This window comes from Rutidosis leptorrhynchoides, chromosome 7 (assembly GCF_046630445.1).
Source record: "Rutidosis leptorrhynchoides isolate AG116_Rl617_1_P2 chromosome 7, CSIRO_AGI_Rlap_v1, whole genome shotgun sequence".
In the NCBI taxonomy this organism is placed as follows: domain Eukaryota; kingdom Viridiplantae; phylum Streptophyta; class Magnoliopsida; order Asterales; family Asteraceae; genus Rutidosis; species Rutidosis leptorrhynchoides.
Window position 1 is genome coordinate 95,993,469 of NC_092339.1, and position 19,995 is coordinate 96,013,463.

A 19,995-nucleotide genomic window follows, 5' to 3' on the forward strand; every position below is an offset into this window, starting at 1 on the left:
TTATCGTTGCGCACAAAGCTCATGAACACGTAGCATACTTAGCACATTATTTCATAGTACAAAGTTCACATAAACATGAAAAACTCCATATCATAAATATACTTAAAATTGATTCCAAAAAGTCTAGCCAGGGTCTCATACGATAATTAAAAGTCAGGAATCAGAAGGGGTACATTTGGGGTTTGCCAAGTAAGTTTCTGACCGCGCACTGATTTCGTTTTGGCTATAACTGAAGTTAGGAACATGAAATTGATACAAGACCAGTGGATATAGTTCAAGGACAAGTCAAAGTAACACAATTGTTATATACTAGTATAAGTTTATGGTTTTCAAAAACCAACAGAGGTTTACGGTTTTTTAGGAAAACCGATAAGTGGTTTCCAATATTAACACAATTCACATAATCAAAGGCCAAAAGTTTGAGGATTTTAAGCCCAAACAGCCAAAAATTCAAATATGTGCGATTTGGAGCCCTAGTTTTCAGTTTCCTCAGGTTCATTGCAAAAAAACACCCATTTTAATCTTAAATAACATGTTAACCCTTTCGATTTACAAGCGGAATATCGCCTAGACTATCTCGATAACATATGAAGCATAGATCAATTTATAACAGCGAGAAATTGAACCAAAAGAAATAAAGCGCAAGAACTGTAAACATATATGCTACGATCTAAACAATTTACCATGAAATCATGCATATAAGATGTAAACGTACGATCTATATATTTGATCATCAAACACATACGAAAAGCATAAAAAGCCACTAACCGAGAAGATTGGAAGAGAAGAAGACTTTGATGTGTTTGCGAAAGCTTTGCGGGAAGGTTTACAAAATGGGGGTGGTCAGGAGTGGCCGAAAATGGTGGTGCTGTGGTGACGGCGCCAGGTTAAGTGTTGATAGAATAAGAAGTTTTTTCTAAGTTTAGGGTTTGAGTTGAGGATAGAAATGGGATGGTTTTCACATAGGGAGGAATTTAAGGTTTATTTAAAGTAGGTTATTTATTTTTATTTTTTTAAGGGTGTGTTCGACACATAAACTTTTAGGAGTTAATGAAAGTTTAAGGTTTTTTTTTCATAAGCTTCGATTTTTAACTTTGTTTAATAGAAAAATATTCTAGAATTTATGAAAAAAATAAGTTTTAAAAAAATAAGCTAGTTGAAATAGCTTATGAAGTTAAGCTAGGAAGCTTATAGAATTAAAATTACATTATTAGTCATAAATCATTTATTTTTTTGTCCTTTTATGTCATTTTACATACATAAACTCCATTTCTTTATCAAACACTTATAAAACATAAGCTCCATCTTTTTAGCTTAAAAAATAAGCTCCAGTTTTCAGCTCCAGCTACAAGCTAGTTTCATCCAAACGCATTCTTAAGCTAGAAGCTCGAGCTTATGTTTTATAAGTATTTGGTAAAATAGTTGGAACTTATGTATGTAAATTGACATAAAAAGACAAAAATAAACGATATATAATGATTTAAGGGCTAATAATGTAATTTTACTTTCATAAGTTTCCTAACTTATTTTCATAAGGTACTTCAACTAGTTTATTTTTTCAGAGCTTATTTTTTTCATAAGCTCATAAATATTTGCCTACCAAACAAGGTTAGAAACTACAGCTTATGAAAAAAATAAGTTTAAGGTGTGTTTGGATGAAACTAGCTGGAGCTGGAGCTTATGGGCTAGAGCTGGAGCTGGAGCTTATTTTTAAAGCTGGTAGCTGGAGCTTATTATTTTTTATAAGTGTTTGGTAAACTAGCTTGAGCTTATTTTTCAGTTCATAAGCTCTACTTTTTTTCATAAGCTACTACAAGTAACTTATTTTTCCAGAGTTTATTATTTTCATAAGCTCTACTTTTTATGTCTACCAAACAAATCTTATGACATTGAGCTTATTAAAATAATAAGCTCAAGCTCCAATAAGCTCTCATAAGCTCCAAGAAGCTTGTATGCCAAACACACTCTTAAGCTCCCATAAGTTCCTAGAAGTTTGTGTGTCAAACACACCCTTAAATAAATTTTATTTCAATAAAATTTATATTTATATTTATATTTAATTTATATTTAAATAAAATTTATATTTATATTTCAATAAAATTTTATTTCAATAAAATTTATATTTATATTTAATTTATTTCAATAAATTTTATATTTATATTTATATTTATATTTAATTTATATTTATATTTGGGTGAAGTAAATTTTTTTTTTAAATTTTGATTTATTCGAATTTTTTTTCAGGCAAGATCACACGAAAATATGAAATTTTAAAAAAAAACACTTCGTGATGAATGCTATTATTTAGGAGGGAATACTATCGACAAAAATAACATTCAAAATAATATTGATCGTGAAGAATGTTAATCTTCGAACGTTTTTTTTTCATGTTTTGTGCAGTACTTTTTTCATGTTTTGAGTTTAGCCCCTAAACCCCAAGCCCTAAACCCTAAACTCCACCGTTCATGTTAAAAACTCAATCTAAATCTAAACTCTAAACCATAAATTTCTAAACCCTAATATCTAAACCCTAATTTCTATACTCTCAAAAATACGCTCGAAAAACACGATAATTATTACTGCGTATATATTATTTCTTCGAACTTTTTTTCACTAAAATAAAAAATTTATCACAAAGTGTCCTTTTTAAATGTTCATATTTTCATCCAATCTATAATGTTCGTGAACAAAGTTTTTCCAAAAAACAAAAAAAAAATATTGTTTCCTCCCGTTTTCCCCCAATTGGTTACTTCTCCATTCATTCAACTCTCTCTCTCTCTCTATATATATATATATAATATTACCAATATTATAATGTATATAGAAGATTATTATGTTTTTATTTCAATTAACATATAATGATATAATTTATATATTTACAACAAAAACAAAACTCAATCTTGCCTAAATATGGTATGAGAAGGTAAAATGTAGACAATCATTCCCCTATTCTAAAATAAAGAGAAGTCATGTCTCCACTTAAAGTAAAACACCCTAAGAGTAGAGAAACTACTTCCTCTCAATGTTCTTTAGAACTAGTTTTATTTGTATTTGTTAATATTATAACTATAAATAACAAACTATATTAGTTAAATTATAATTACTTTTATATCCTTTAAATCTTAATTTTAGTATATTATATTATTAAATTTTTTATTGATTTTTAAAATTTATTTCTATTAATTTTAAATCACAGAAGAACAAGATAGATATGTTCAAATTAAAGAATAGCACATCTCAATATCTCAAACAATACAACATACCGTTTTAATAGAAATTAAAAATGAATACACGTCATTTTTTTGATGAAACATGAATAGTTAGAGTGAATTAAGTATTGAATATACATATACTACCTGTAAGGCCACTTGTTATGGTCAGCCACCACCAACGCCACAGGACCGCCACCCTCTCACTGCCACCACCAGCAATTAGTGAGAGGGTCAGCCAGCCATTGCTGTAACACCTCTCACGGACAGAAAGTGGGCCCCACAGCAATTTTTTGAATTTTTGAGAGGTGGACTTGTTATTTATATTTATTTTTTAAGTTTTAAATGGAGTGTATGATTGTGAGTATTTACGGAATGTTAAAGGATTTGTGCTGATGTAGCGCTGAAGTGGCAGTGAAAATGTTAGTGAAAGAAACTAACGATTGCATGTGGCCTAAAGAAAGTAATAAACTAGTTATATTAACTGGCGAAAATCGTGGAGTGTTAAATTTGAACTCACTTAAGAAGTGGTGGAGGTTTTGCTGGACATGTGTAGTGGAAGCTCCGCGCGTCATTGCCCGAGGTGATGGTGATGGTGTGATAGTGGAGATTGCAGTGAGAGATGGGTGATATTGAAAGATAGGTGATTTTTTTTATTATTTTTATATTCTATTGCTACTTTTGGTGACTGATGTTTTTTTGTTTCAACGATTTTTTATATAGAACTAAGATTACATAAATGGTAGGAAAGAAAACTAACAACAACAAAACCCAATCCTATATGTATGAGGTATGAAGGAGGTGAGACGTAAACAATTCGTCCTCTATTCAAGAGAAATCGTTTCTCCACCCCGAGTGAAAACACTCACAAGAGTAGAGAGAGTCATCTCTTTCTCGATTCGACGGATAAAGAGATTACTTCCAAACAGACTTCCGTCCAAAAAGTAGGGGAATTTTAAAATTAAAAAATAAAGAGTTAATTACATCGATGGTCCCTGTGGTTTTATCTAAATTACGTCGGTCATCCCTATTTCTTTAAAATTATATGAGCCGTCCCTGTGGTTTTTAATTCCAACGGCACTGGTCCAATTTGGCACTTCTATTAGATGTTTCCGTTACCAGGAGACACACGCTGTGCACGTGATGGGTACATACGTAATATTACATTGGTACTCTAATTGGTGTGATCCAGTGTCGTTCAAAACCCCATGGTTATATTTAGGGCTCGATTTTATTAAGGGGTTCCATTGTCACTTACGCACCTGCACCTCATAAATCAAATTCGACTCCCCTCAAATACGCGCATGCACCTCATAAATCGACCATTATTGAAGCGTATTGATTCACAAGATGAATTGTTTTTGTGGCAAGAAAGCAATATTTCGAATTTCAACAACAGCCGGCAACCCTGGACGAAGTTTTTATACTTGTCAGGTATATTCTACAATTTGTTTTAAATTATTTTAAATTGTATTGATTCGGGTGTTGTTTTAGATCTTTTTATCCAAAACATGATATATTCTACAATTTGCAGTTGTCTACTTGCTCATTTTTTCGATGGGTGGATCAAGTAAAGTGCAATTGTGCTCATGCCGTATTAGCAGAGTTGTTGAGAGCTAAAGAAACTGAAATTCGAAGGCTCAAGATTTGTTTGTGAATTGTTGTCTTTGTCCTAGTCGTTATGCTTGTATTTTGTTTTTAGTTAATTCTTAGTAGTTACAATGGTTTTGTTGAATTGTATCAGAAGTGTAGAAGCGTAATGCTCTTATTCAAAACTCGTGTATTTCAAATGTTTAATTTAACAGTTTGCAGTTTAAGAATGTTAAACTCCCTTTCAGTTTTTGTTAACATCAGTTTGAAGTGCAATATGTTTCATGTTTTGTAATGTGTAGCATTTGAGTACAACAATATGATTCATGTTTGAATATAGCCAAGTGTATTAATAATGTGCCCAAGTCAGTTTGTATCCAATGTGTATGATGCAAATGGCCAAGTTTGTATCCTTTTGTACCTAAAGTGTATTATGCATATGGCCAAGTTTGTGCACAAGTCAGTTTGTACCCAGTAATTCAAACTAGTTTGACCCAAATGACAAATTGTCAAGTGCAAGTTAAATGACATGTTTGAGTTGTAATAACAAATGACCTACATTGACCCATGGGGTTATTCTGACTCAAAGGGTTGTTTTGACTAACATATATACACAGGGCCGTCTCATTGATTTTGAAGGCCATGTTCGAGACGTAAAAATGGGCCCTTATTATTTGGGCTAAACGCGGAGTTTTTCAGTAATATTGACATATTAAATTATTAATATTGACATATTAAATTATTATAAGTAACAAGAAAAATATTAATTATAATTATTACATTTAAATTATATATGTATACCTGAATTGTGACTTGCAAGTTTGTGAAGATAAATCAAAAGGAATCGAATCGGACGCCGTGCAACTATACATTAGATATTAGGAATAGATTTCAGATTTTAAATCAATAAAATAAATATACCCAATATCAATAAATAAAGATAAATATAAATAAATATATTAATATGACAAGAAAAGTGTAATACGGAGTACCTTTTACAAATGAATTGACGGTGACATGCGACTAGTCACTGATCGACGTAGGTTTCGAGGAGAATAAAGTCAAATTGAGAAGTTACACGGAGACGGTAGCGGCTTTGTATTTTTTATATTATAAAACTTCAATAAAATAAATAGAAACTGGACCTAGATACCCCTTATTGGACTTTTTTATTTGGGCCCCAACTGAATATGGGCCCTGTGCGATGGAACGGGCTGCACAGCCCAATATCCGGGCCTGTATATACAGACTACAACAGATTACATGTTACTAATATACTTACTTTTTGTTGCAAGTATGACCCAAACTGCACAAACTGTTATGATTATAATTTTGGTTGTAATTTTGACCCAAACTAAACAAACTATTTTGGTTATAATTTTGACCCAAACTAATTTGGTTGAAATTTTGACCCAAACTAAACAAACAGTTTCTTGTAGTGTACAGAGTATAAAAAACATACATTTTCAAATCTGTGGAGTACCAAAAAAAAAAAAAAAAAAAAAAAAAAACTGCAGAATACAGATTCATATACAGATTCAAATATGCATTTTATCACTAAATGGTTCTAATGGTTCTTATGGCTAAACTTTCTGAAAACGATAACAACTATATTAAAACATAAACATTAACTTTTTTTTTTTTTGAAAAGCAAACAATTTTATAAAGAACCAAAAGATACACAGGGGAGGCTTTCAAAAGGAAAGCCTAACAACCAGCACAAAAACTAAACAAAGACATAAACATAAACAAGTCAAAAACATAAACATTAACTTAGTTCATAAGACAAATTCAAAACATCATAACATCCCAAATATTCAAAACAAGTCAAAGTAATAGTCATCAGATAACACAAATTCAGAAACATAGTAAATAGTCATAACATCCCAAATATTCAAAACATACCAAAAATTAAAAAACATCCCACATATTAAAACATAAAGTGACTTGGGGTCTCTTGAGACGACTGTTGATATCTTTATCATGTTCTTCTTCATGTTCTTCTTCCCGTTCTTCGATATCTTTATCATGTTCTTGTGATATGTACATCGTGAAAATTAGTTGCAATAGCCGGAATTGAATGGACTAAAAGGTATTGATAAAATACGGCTTAATATAATATCAGGAAACCGAAACGTCGACTGTGTTTTTCATCTGTTAATATTTGGATTACCTTAGGGTTGTACTCCGTATTTACTTATTAATGACTGTAAATTACTTATTTACCCATCATGTGAGGATCATGTGATTTACGTAAACGGAGTAAGTTAACAGACATATGAATTTGGACCAGCGCCGTTGGAATTAAAAACCACAGGGATGACTCATATAATTTTAAAGAAATAGGGACGACCGACATAATTTAGATAAAACCACAGGGACCATCGGTGTAATTAACTCAAAAATAAATAAATAAAATTAAAATTAAAATAAAATAATAAATAAATAAATAAAGACACCATGAAAATGGTAGAATCAAATTTTCATGCCTTTTAAAATATGTATGGAGTCAATTTAGGCTCTAAGTAGCAGTCAAGTCGTCAAAAACTCGACGCTTGGTATTGCCTCACTTAATATTGCCAAAAAAAAAAAAAAAGAAAAAAAAAAAACCTATGTATTTGAAATGTAGTAGAGGTTTCTTATATAGTGAAATGTTTGAAATAAACAATCTAATAAACTTAATAAGTAAACAACTTTTATATATTCTAAAAAATAATCTACCAACATATACAAAATAAAATATGTTTGGATGGACTTTTTATCGCACACATGTCATGCAATTTGAATTTTATTATTTTCAAATAATGTTTGTAAGCATAAGTATTTATTTAGGAGAGATAAGTTATTTTTGTAGATATTATAAATATATCATTTAAACCCGTGTGATCACTGTTCACCGCATTTTTTATTGTTAAAAGATATTTTCGTCTTTTTACTTACCAAATATCTATCCCCTCTTCGCCATTTCTTCCCACTTAACATATACCTAATTTCTGGTAATTTCTCTCCAGATGCTTCTGGCGATTTACCATCACCGATGGTGAACAACCAGCGCTGCCGTGACCTACACTATCGCAACGGCATAATCGAAACGGGAGATGATCGCAACGGGTGGTTTAGCCCACCTCGGGTGATCCCAATCCCTGTTCAAAAAAAAAAGTACTTCTAAAGTTGCATAAGCTAAGAAAGGAACCAACACCAAAACCCAACCTTCATTCCATAAAACTATACAACGTTACAAATCAATCATATACATCCATACGATAATCTCCTTTAAAGCAGTAAAGTAGCTGCAATCAGCATTCCCAGTAATAGCAGCAACAATTCACTCCAATCCAATATTATGGGCTAAATTAACACCAAAAATCGACACTACTCTCACAACAACTTTGTAACCAATCCTCACTTCAGCATGTAAATAGCCAAATAATGCTTAGAAAACTATAGACCAAGTTAAAGGATACTAAGTCAACCGCATTTCTTATTTACCATTCTCTTTTCGGTACTGTCTATGATGCAAACGAGGGCTATCAGGCTTACGATATTGAGCAAGTTCGTCATTAACACATAGAAGCATCATCTCTGAGTTGGCCAGCCTCTTACCAAACTCACTGGTGCTTGCATTTGACATGTGATTATTCTCTTGCTGTTGAGATTGTACGAGAGTATGCTGTTTCCCAAGAAGCTTCTTAATCATGTCGTCTAGCTCTGCAGCCCGTTTCTGTAAATTGGTTTTGTCTGCCTGCATGAGCATAGAACCAAAGAGGTGAAAAACTCGGGGATATCAATGGGGCAAAAAGCAAAAGAGCGATTTTTTTTAAATGTGAAATTACTAAAATACCCCTGCGTATACAATGTGAACGCTACTGTTCGCACGGGCATTTTAGTAATTCAACATGGTGCACAATAAGTATAGTGAGAAATTGTACCTTCAGCATTTCATTTTGTGCTTTCAGCAACTGGTCCCTCCCTTGTAACTGCACTACTTTCATCTTACTATCAAGTATTTCTGCTTCTTTTGAATTTATTTCCGAAATGCACCTGTTATAGATATTTACATTAATCCAACTTTTAAATATTTTCTAATACAATACTCTAATACCTAAAACAACAAAATGATAACAAGAAAGATGAATATTCACCTATCTCTTTCTTCAAGTAAATCATCAATTTGTCGCTTCAGTCTGCGAATCTCTTGCTCCTGATTCAATTATTATACATTCAAATATATACACATATAAGTTCAATTTCAGGTAATATGCTACGACAGTATTATGAGTTGACTGTTGACCGACCATTGCAACAAACTCCTGTGCTTGCTGAGCAGCATCTTCGATAAATCTTTGAAGCTGCTTATGGTTTATCAAGTTCTACATCGAGCCAAGAGAAATATCAGTCAAGATTAAGTAAATAGCTTTTCAAATAAATGTTGCCTAGGTGACATCAAAAGCTTACAGCATAATTAGTCATGTCTAACTTCACACCAAGTAGATCGCGGATTACATCATGTGTCATATTCTCTGCAGCCGCCAGTTTGGTGTTTAACATACATACCTGTAAACATAACTTGCATCATAAGATTGCAATAAATGTGTGTGAAATTGAGGTATTTTGAATTATAGATTATGTATTTGTAATTAACTAAATATTATAATAACCTCTTTCTGACGGCTTGATGCTAATGCTTCTAGCTCTTCTAAACGAAGTTTGGCCAACGCGAGTTCGTGATCCTTCTCAGTAGTCACCTGTTGAACTAAATTCCCTATACATCTAAACGGTGAGCTAGAACCCCTTGGTCTAACTAAGCTTTTTTCAGTCTTATCTGATACCGGTGCTTCAGATCCAGACTTTGTTGATTCTATCTTCATTTCACTAACCATTGCTTCCAAGGACTTGTACTGTACAAACCAATCGGATTAGCTACTATACAAATATAAAAAAGTAGTATCTTTATGTCTTGGTACCTTTTGTTGATACTGGACAGCTTGAGCTTCGGCATGAATTAAAAGTTCAGAAATGTAATCTTTACATTGCTTGATCTACAAGACCATTCCGCCAATCGTGTTAGGGGATAAGAAACAAATCATACAAAACGGTAGTTGATATTTTTTAAAGTTTTAATGTTGGAATACAAGTTTCAGTTTCACCTCATTAGCTTGTTCCACTCTTTCATCTTCAAGATCTTTTATTCGTGCATGTGCCTCCTGAAGTTCCAGGTACCTGCTATGTAGTTTCCTGAGATGCAAATAAACACCATTACCAAATCAATTTTCAATAAATGGTGCAGAAACCTTCAGATTATAAAAGAAGCTGTGATTTTCAGACCTTGATATTTGATCCTCAGATTGATCCGCATTATAGTTATCAGCGCTCTTTTTAAAGCTTTCAACAGTCAACAGCCTTTGACCCAGTGAGTGTAGTTCCAGTTCCAATGAATCTCTTATCTTGTGATGTCTCTCTAGCTCAACTTCCATTTCGTTCACCTAAGGAGAAAACAAGTTATACAACTGTTATAAAAATCCCGATTAAACCCTTTTAGGAGCTAGGCCGATTAGATTTTTGAAAATCCATTTAATTAATCGGTCAACGCAGGTCAATGGATAAATTCGATATTAGTCTGTTAAATAGGTCAAAGTCAAAGTTGATCAACACTTTAGCATGAATGTTAAATACTTCTACATTGTCGAAAACTAACCCTTTTCTCTAAAATATTAATGGTAGAATCAAGTTCTTCAACAGAATTTTCCAAAATTTTAACCTCCTCTTCCTTTTGTTCAGCATATATTTTACTCGCCTCTGACTCCTGAAAATTGTCAATAAAAAAGAAAACACAACGTCACATAAACTAATAGCTTGAAGTTTTTTATAATTATTTTTTTTTCTTTCTAATGGCAGTTTTTATAAATTTTACCTGACGTGCTTCAACAGCAATGGCTTCATTTTCATCAGCTATGGCATACGCCATTTCAAGCTTATCTTGCAAAGACTTAATTTGTTCACATAACCCGTCTCTCTCACTCGAAACCCTCTTAAAATCATCAGTAATACCTTCTAGAGAAAATAGAAACTGTTCTTGTGCCGAAGAAGATGCACAATGAATTTCGTTTTCCAACGCTTTAACATTTTCCTTTTGTACTTCAATTTGCTTTTCAGTTTCTGACTTTTTAAGGTATACATCCTCTAACAAATTTCTCAACTCGGCAATTTGGTATGACATTGCATCCACAGTTTCTTCAGAATGTTGTAGACATGTTTTTGAGGCTGATAAAGCAGCTTCTGTATCAACTAAACGGGATTCAAGTTTTTCATATTTAATCATGACATCATCAAGCTGATCCGTCTTCATCTTTAACTCATGTTGTACTTGGCTTAAAGCAGTGAGTAACTTTTCAGCTTCATCTTCGATATCTTTTCTTGTAGAGGTTGATTCTTGCAACAAACTAAAATCAAAAAGTACACCATTTAACAAAGTGTTCTTCCGTTCCAGTTCTTTTACCAGTTTCAAGTTTTCACCAATCAAACCATCAGAGTTTGCACCTAACTCATCTTCACCATTATTCATCGACCTGAATTTTTCAACGTGTTCCATAATCCCTTCATGAAATCCAAATTTGTTGAGGTATTCTCCAATGCGGCATTGTTGTATCACAATAGATTCAAAACTTTTTTCCACTGTTTCAGCACAAATAACTTGCAATGAAGATCTTGATTGACAAATGCAGTGGTGGATACCTTGGACCATTTCCATGGCATCAGAATACATCACATGGCACAAATTTTCAGCCTCGGTTTGCATGAGCTGAAAAGAATCTTCAAGAACAGACACTAAATTTGAAAGTTCTACCAAACTGTCACGATGCTCGTCGTTTCTTAACTGTAATTCAGACTTGAGTTGGTTTATTTCTTCATTTAAGCTTGCATTATCCTCCATTACCTCCTCTGCAGCTTGTTTCCATTTACCACTCAACACTTTCCCTTCTTCATTTGCTCTTAAAAGTGCACTCAACATATAATCAGCCTCACTCATGGTTGCACGTGCCTCCTCACACTTGTTAATGAATCTACCGACTTTGCATGTTTTATCTTCAACAAACTGCAAACAAAACAGAAAAAGAAGAAATTTCTTATTATTTTCCTTCGGCCTAAGCATTCGACAATTATAACTCATATATATATTATATTACCTTTGTCGTCTCGGGATTTTGAAGCCTTTTGAAATCGTTAGACTGATATCCATATTCCTTGTCATTAAAGACAGTAGCCAACTGAATATCTAATTTGATGAAAGCTTCATACGCCATATCAAATTGATTCTTCAATAACATATATGCCTTACTGCCATTAATGAAACCTTTCACATCACTGTCTTGCTTATTTAAGTCTTGATTACGAGAAGGATAGTTTGAACCTTCGACTAATATGTTCTCGGACACATCTTCAATGTCAGAAAGACTAGAGCTAGAAGTTGAAAGATCAGTTTCAAATCCATCCAAGTCTTCAAATAGAGAACTTAGATAAGTCTTCATGTTATCAAGCTTGTTATGTATAGCAACAAGTTCAGCTATTATCTGATTCACAACTAGCAACTGCTTATCTTGCATTTGATTTGTACATGCCTTTAACAAAACTTCACCTTTTGGTACTTCATCCATTTTATTAGTTTCTTCAGTCCTTCGATTATGTTCTTCAGTCAACGCGATGGTTGCAGACCTCAATGAATTCAGTTTCTCCTGCATTTGTTGTATTGTACCTTGAGCATCCACCAGGTTCTTTTCGAGTCCTAAAATCGTTTGTTCTTTCTCAATAAAAACAGACACCGCTTTCTTAACATGTTCACCAACCAAAACATTATATCTAGGAAAAGAACAAGCAATACTTTCTATCTGACCCGATGCATCTTTAAGAGATTTTGACCCGTCCAATAAAAAGCTAGTCAGCTCTAAACTTGCCCTCTCCCAGTCACTGTGTAACGTATACACTTCATCTTCTTTGGCTGCTATAATCGTTTTCAACTTGTTGTTTTCTTCTGACATAGTACATAATCGTCTGTGATATTTCACCTGTAAAGAAGCCAATTCTTCCTGTAAATTTAGAATTGCATTAGTTGCTTCATTCTCAACTTCCTCATGCCTAAGAGGATCATTAAGTAGTTTTAGATCCTCGAGGTCTATGGTCATCTTGTCTAAACGCGCTTGTAAGTCCATCATGCTTTGGTTTTCTGAAAGGCCATTATCTGTAAAACAGCTTTCATGATTAAGCATTGGATGAGTCTCTGCTTTATTCTTGTTGCTTAATGTTTCCACCAGCATTTGATTCTCTTGGCGAACAAGATTTAGCTCTTGAACCAATTTGGCTTGCTGAGTTTTCATGGTGTCCAACAAGGTTCTCGCATCGGTTAACTCTTGTATAATGTTGGTGGAATCTAGTATGTTGTCACTTATAAAACCACTATTATTGAGCAAAACTCGTTTCGCTTGATCACACGCTTCCATTTCATCTCCTGAATTTATTATGCTCAACGCGTTCTCGACCTGAGTAATAAGTAAAACAAACTTGAATGTAAAAGCATAGGATAGTAACAGAAATTAGAAGCCTTTCTTGTTTGAAAAGCAGAAATTAAAAGCCTTTATAAAAGGCGGCAATCAAAGGAAGTTTGTACTTAAAGAACGATTCTTCAAGTTAAGAACTTCGGTGAAGTTAAATACTACAAGCCAAATTAAAGTGAATATCATGTGCTTACAGGATTCAATGATGTTTGTTTATAGCTCATGTATTTGCTCAGTTCTCTGTTCAGTTCATCAACCTTGCTGCAACCATAAAAGATAATTTATAAAATTAACTACTGGTCATAATCCACTCCATTCCAAATTAGCAGAGAACTAAATCGAAGTTAGTACATGATCATAAACAGAAAGTGGTTACACCTTCATTATATGATATGACATATTAAGAATTTAAGCAAAGATAGAAAAGAAAAGTGCAGAATACAGGTGCATATGTTGATTTGTAACTTTAAGAAATATATAAGAGCAGGAACAACATAAGTTGACTTCATTAAAAGCACCTAATCAGTTTGGAATTGGCGTTCTTGTAACCCTCTAACTCCATTGTGGCTTTGCCATCCTGCATTATATTAGCACTTAGCCTTAAACAGCTTCTTAAAACTCACCTTAACCACTAGAGGATGCACCACAAACCTCATTTTCTCTTTCGGTTTGATAATTTCGCTCAATGTAGCTTTCTTCAACTTCAAGGGTTCTTAAAAGCTGGAGATAAAAGAAAATATTGAAAGTATTATGTCGACTGTAAATTATTATTTAAAAAATAAAAGTTTACCTGCTCATGCAAGGCCATGACTTCAGCTAGCAATGCTTCACGTTCACCACTCTCATATGAATTTTGGAACCTGGGAGTATTATGAAATAGTGTTTAGGATGCAACAGATAAAAGTTGTTCAGGTACAATAGAAGCTGCTTAAGAAGACTAAATGCTCTGATGCAGACCTTGTGACTTCGGAATTATTATCAATCCTAGTTTGTAGCTGCTGAATTTCTTCAGTTAAAGCGTTGTTTTCATCAGTGATATAACTTTCAGTAGAAATTATTCCAACTGAAAGTAACTCCAAGCGTTTAATTTTCTCCTCGCGAAATCTTAGCAGCATTTTAGTAGACTGAGCAGCTTCTCTTGGAAGAGCCTACAGTAAGAACAGACCGTTTGAAGACTTTACCTCCATATTGATGTAAATAATAACAGTATAAAATAAAATTAATGATAATGGTAAAAAAAATTGAAAACATCAGAAGCAATATATCATACAAGTAGATTTTTCTGCTTGGTATGAGATTGTACAGTTGTAAACGCTATCCCTGCCGACTTCTTTTCACTGGAATCACCCAGTAAGGGAGTTTCAAAGATTTTCACCTGTCATAGAAATCAGTGTGATTACATATATAACTGTGCTCAAAAACAAGGTTATAAAAGTCGCTAGCCCATGACTAGTCTTTCGGGACCTCGTAGGGGCTGATCGGCCAAGTCGGAAACTAGTCAGGCATTGACCAACCTTGACTTTGACTTTATTTGACCTACTTTGACTGATTTTGACCAAACAAATCTAACTTTGACCAACTAAATCGAACTTTTGACAACTTTGTGCAGATAAATCAGCCAAGTCAGCGACTAGTTGGAGGACTGTTACAACCATGCTCAAAATGCTTAACTAAAAACTACTGCCTACAGTTACCTTCTGTTTCTGGTCATCTTGTTCATTAAAATCACCGCCGATATTTTCACCCGAAGGACCTTCTCTTTCAAACGATTCAATGAAACTAGGCACGTAAATTTGTCCATCTTGAAACGGAGGTATTGAGATTTTTTGATGCTTCATCAATAAGGACATTTGCTCCTATAATATAAGTAATGTATCACGTGTTAAAGGGCTATATGCCTATATCTAAAGATGAGACAAATTCGGGTATGCATCTAATAATACCTTTAACATTTGAATTTGTCGTTGTAGTGCTGTCACGTCACCCGATGCATCTTCGTTTACTTTTGCCTAAACAAACAGAGAAAATTAATGCAACAGTCTTGAGGATTTTAATTGAAAGATAAATGAGATTAAATTTATCATACATTGTTCTGAATAAGCTTGGCACGCTGAGCAAATTTTAGCGTACTTAATGTCTCATTCGCAGCACTGCATAGAAACATGTTATAATCACAGGGAAAAAATAATGCCAAAACAAAAAACAGTCAGACATACAGAGTTTCAGACATATAAACAGGACAAAAACTGACCACATTGAGGGGCTGACATTTGCTATAATTGTCGTTTTCGAATTCCCGCCAAGAGAATCCTGCATCCAAATAGAAAGTAGGGTAAGGGTACTTGTGAGAGACCCGCAAAATACAGGATTATGAAATGAGAATGTGTATTCATGAATTAAGCTGCTGACCTGAAGAAAAAATGTAAGCTTCGAGTCCCTATAAGGTACATGTCTATGTTTCCCATGTGCAACATCCACGAGAGACATTATCACAAGACTACAACAACAAACAGGGTTTAAGGTTCTCTCTCTCTCTCTCTCTCTCTCACACACACACACACACACACACACACACATTATACATGTTCACTTATAGAAGGCCATGTCTTAGTCTGTAGCTCACGCATCAGTAGTATTTTTCAAGTTAAGATATGTTTTCACAATGCAACTAAACACTCCTGGGCAAAGACATGTCAAGTAAGAGCAGTTCCAAAAAAGTTCTAAAAACAGTTGATAATAAAGAAAAAAACCGAACATATGCATCAAAAAGAACGACTAGACAGATAACTCATGTGCGCAAACTATCAACGCCAAAGCTAGGTTGAACTAATATTTTTTAGCATTTTATTCTATATATAGATATAGACTTGAAGGTGCATTTTATAATACTATACGCGTATTAATTATGAAAACATCCTAATAGAAAATATATATACTTGCATTCTTATATGGTGGCTGTCTTCTTGCTTCTTACTTTGATATTAATGTCTAAAGTAACCCGGATTAGGTAAAAATGTAAAATAATGCTCTATCTGAATGAGTGATATCAGTAACAAGATATTAAATCCACCAAAAAGACAGACATTTAGGTATTTCTATTTAAAAAATTATCATGGAGATTGTCATGTATGCTAATAATTAGCTCCACTATGCCTCAAGTTCATGAGACACTACTATGCCTCAAGTTGATTCATTTACCAACAAGTATCCATCAAACAGCACAAAATATATCAAGATTCAAGTTAGATATGGATATCATGAACTAGACCTAAAACTAAAATCTTGAATTTTCACTCAATGATACAAAAATATACAAGTTGTTACCAAAAGCATTGACAGTCGAATGGTGACAGACAAAAACTGATAAAACATACCCAAGAGTTGATAGAGATTTGTTAATATAGGATGCCTCCTTTAAACGTTCTCCTGCTCCCGAGCTTCGCTGCCTGAATGGCAGATGAATTCAATCAAGGGAAGTAAAAGTGTAAAACACGTGAGATACTTGAGGCGGTTACATCTATAAAAGTCTCCATAGTACTCTAGAGATATTTGAGGAATCTAGTCAATACAAGGATCTGTTTAGGAATATATAATATATATATTATTACCTTTCGGAACCAGCCAGATCTACCAAATTTAACCTTCCAAATCTAAGGTGTGTCACAGAATCCTTTTCCCAACGACTTTCAACAATGCAGGTAAAAACACTATGTGATCTGCTGCTCTCACTGTTCATATCAGTTTCCGCCACTTTCCTATTTGCAGCTCCCTATAAAAGTAAATATATTAAATAGTCGAGAGACATACAGCTGTTTGAACTAAGCCTAAATAAGCAGTAGCAAACCATAAACGTTGACTAAATAGACACACCTGCGACAAAAGCTTGAGAACATCATCGACCGTCTTAACATTATGTTCTGTAAGATTTTCAACATACACTCCTTCCTTTAACCCTTCTCTGAGCTGTAAAATAGAAAGAATGGTCAATGAAATGATCTTACCTAAATGAACTAGTATGGATATAAATAAAGTTCAATTCACTTGAAGATTAGTAGATGAGGGTTCCAAGAGATCAGTGATTTGCTCATTGTATATCTCCAGAAACGAACATTTGCAGCTATATACAAGTCTTTCATCCGTCCTGTTCTCTTCCTCCTACAAATATTTGTGCAGTATAGTTTGGGTATTAAATGGGGTGAGGGTGTTAGAGAATGTAGTCAATCATACATGATACAGTCAATCACTTACCAATTTAATCCTCGTGAATAGATAGTCAAAAATGCGTGGAGTTATACCACAGTCATCAACAAACTTGCCATCCCGTTGACTTATCTCACCCATCATTGTATATGTTTTGCCACTGCCAGTCTGAACTCATGAAAAGGCAAAAGGTAAAAAGTGAAATCCGACCTCAGAGTACCAACACAAATATAATAATAAAGTTTTATCAAGCCATACCTGGCCATAAGCAAACATGCAACTATTATAACCGGACATGCAATTATCAACCATAGGCAATCCAACAACCCTAAAGAGCTTTTCCTGAAAATGGCTCATCGCATAGCATAATTGAGTATTACATCACCAAAAGCACTACCAGGTTATATATTATTAACAAAAAACGTACTCCCTATTGAATTTCCTTAGGTAATGAAGTAAGTCATATGTGCAAGAACAAAAGTACGACGGTACCTGTGATATTGATTCACAAACTATGTGATCAAAGGTAAATCTGACTTCAGGGTGGCCAACCCATGCCAATGTCTGTAAACTCTCCTGCTTCAAGCACCGGCCAAACCCTTGTGCCATCTTCTCCATAGTGCTTAACGGTCTCATCCGTATTAAGACCTGTACATTATACATTCACATCATTTTCGAAACTGCAGTTTTAGGGTTGCTTTGCCATATATGAATTATCCCATTATCTCAGTTACTGAAGCTATTTAGTGTAAGTGAGGCAAATTAATTTCTCTATTTAATGTATTCAAGAGTAATAGTAATGAACAACAAAGTACATCTAATCGACTGTTAACCTAAAACCGTAATTGTTTCCACTATATTCTTTTCTAGAAGAAATTTATTGACCGTAACAGATTCGCATATCACATACATATAGAAGCACACTTTTACACTCATTTGGACATATCTTACAATATTAACAGGATTTCATCATTTAAAATTAGCGACATATATATCAAGTATAAAAGTATCTAAATTCATGGACGGTATTTAAATACGAGTATAACAATGTAATGAACCTGAACATTATGATCATTCCAAAAGGATGGATCCTCAACAAGCTCAAAGTGTGGAACCTCAGTAGGTAATGACTCACAATTCACACTCGAAAGCCTTCTTGAAACCCTAGAACCACATCCTCCCCTATCTCCAGTATTCGGTATAGCCCTAGGTCCAGTACAACCACCTAATTGACCAACATAAGTCGTCCTCGAACCACTCCTAGCTGGCGTACTATGAGCCGAATCGAATTTCCTACGATTAGAACTCGAACCAGCTTCTACTGATTTATAATCCCTAATTCCGCTATGAACTACATCAAACTCCGTCGAAAATTGAGATGGATCTGGTATCGAGTTTAACGGAGTTCGCGAAATTGGTATATCGATTGGCATGGACACTGGTTTCTCAAATCGGTTCTCGTTTCCTTCCGATTCAACGCTCTTGGAGCTATCTTTCATCATTTTGACTTATTAATGAAATTTAAAAAAAAAAATGGTTGAAAATTGATGATGTTGAATGATTTAGTGATGAATATTCATACTGGAAATTGTGAATGAAAAATAATTGAAATGGATTCAGAAATTTAGAAAGGTTTTTCTGACAGTGAATGAATGAGCTGAAAAATAAAGGTGAAAAGCGGAAAGATGATAAAGTAAAATAGAACCGCCCATTTTTCAAATCAAATAGAGGATGGGTTGAAGATTTACGATTTTAGTCCCGTAAGTTTTTAATAATGTAAAATATTATCCCTCGGTTTCGATTTTAAAATTTAATGCGAATGCCAGACATAATAGGTGTGACTTGAGTCATTATGTTTTGAAAAGCAACACGGTTAACTTTAATTTGAGTTTGAGTTAGTTTGAAAATAAACTCTAATTAATTAAAAATTCAAAACTGAATATATGTTTTTTTAACAGCAGTTTAGGATCAACTAGTGGACTAAACCACTCACGCTCTCATCTTACGCAGTTACATAAACCGCCACAACTACTGCCCTCAAGGAAACCCGGGCCAGTCCGATGGCATGACCGGTAACCCCCCCCCCCCCTCTCCTCGTTGCCCCTGCAACGTGATATGCGAAAGGCAACCCTGGGTGGAATTCATGATCAGAGATATCATTGTGTGCAATGTTGTCGTCTCAATGGATGTGTTCCCGGGTACCGTCGATCGTGTTCGGGTTTCTTCCCGAACGTGTGCGTTACGTGCAAATGATGAGGGTCGTTGAAAGAAACGATCTACTGATGCCAAAAAATCGCCGTTCAAAAAAAAAATGTTGTCGTCTCAGATGATCGAACTCCCAACCTTTAACAAAGAAATATGGGTCATTACCACTAGACCAACTAAACAGCTATAAAAAAACTGAATATATGTGCTTGGTGTTTTTGACGGATTGCAATATTTGAAAAACT

At 34.0% G+C, this 19,995-nt stretch overlaps 1 protein-coding gene across 1 annotated transcript; it reads right to left on the bottom strand.

The window, feature by feature from the left end:
* Positions 1-7,993: 7,993 nt before the first annotated feature.
* LOC139858991 (kinesin-like protein KIN-12C) lies at positions 7,994-19,113 on the bottom strand. The gene is made up of 31 exons (XM_071847815.1): positions 18,604-19,113; positions 18,038-18,193; positions 17,804-17,887; positions 17,594-17,713; positions 17,387-17,500; positions 17,216-17,308; positions 16,954-17,114; positions 16,720-16,791; positions 15,755-15,842; positions 15,597-15,655; positions 15,432-15,495; positions 15,289-15,354; positions 15,040-15,201; positions 14,616-14,720; positions 14,303-14,493; positions 14,136-14,205; positions 13,997-14,065; positions 13,864-13,922; positions 13,540-13,606; positions 11,984-13,330; positions 10,711-11,892; positions 10,495-10,602; positions 10,125-10,282; positions 9,947-10,034; positions 9,764-9,838; positions 9,458-9,697; positions 9,255-9,353; positions 9,095-9,169; positions 8,942-9,000; positions 8,729-8,840; positions 7,994-8,541 (listed from the first exon to the last, which is right to left on the bottom strand). The coding sequence occupies exons 1-31, from the start codon at positions 19,045-19,047 to the stop codon at positions 8,281-8,283; spliced, it is 6,048 nt and encodes a 2,015-aa protein (XP_071703916.1). The 5' UTR covers positions 19,048-19,113; the 3' UTR covers positions 7,994-8,280.
* Between the last annotated feature and the right edge of the window lie 882 nt (positions 19,114-19,995).

Coding starts and splice junctions, on each gene's coding strand:
- LOC139858991 (XM_071847815.1), bottom strand. CDS start 19,047: ATGATGAAAGATAGCTCCAAGAGCGTTGAATCGGAAGGAAACGAGAAC. Junction 15,843..16,719: donor AAATCTCTATCAACTCTTGG/GTATGTTTTATC, acceptor TTGTTGTTGTAG/TCTTGTGATAATGTCTCTCG. Junction 9,354..9,457: donor CATCAAGCCGTCAGAAAGAG/GTTATTATAATA, acceptor TTATGTTTACAG/GTATGTATGTTAAACACCAA.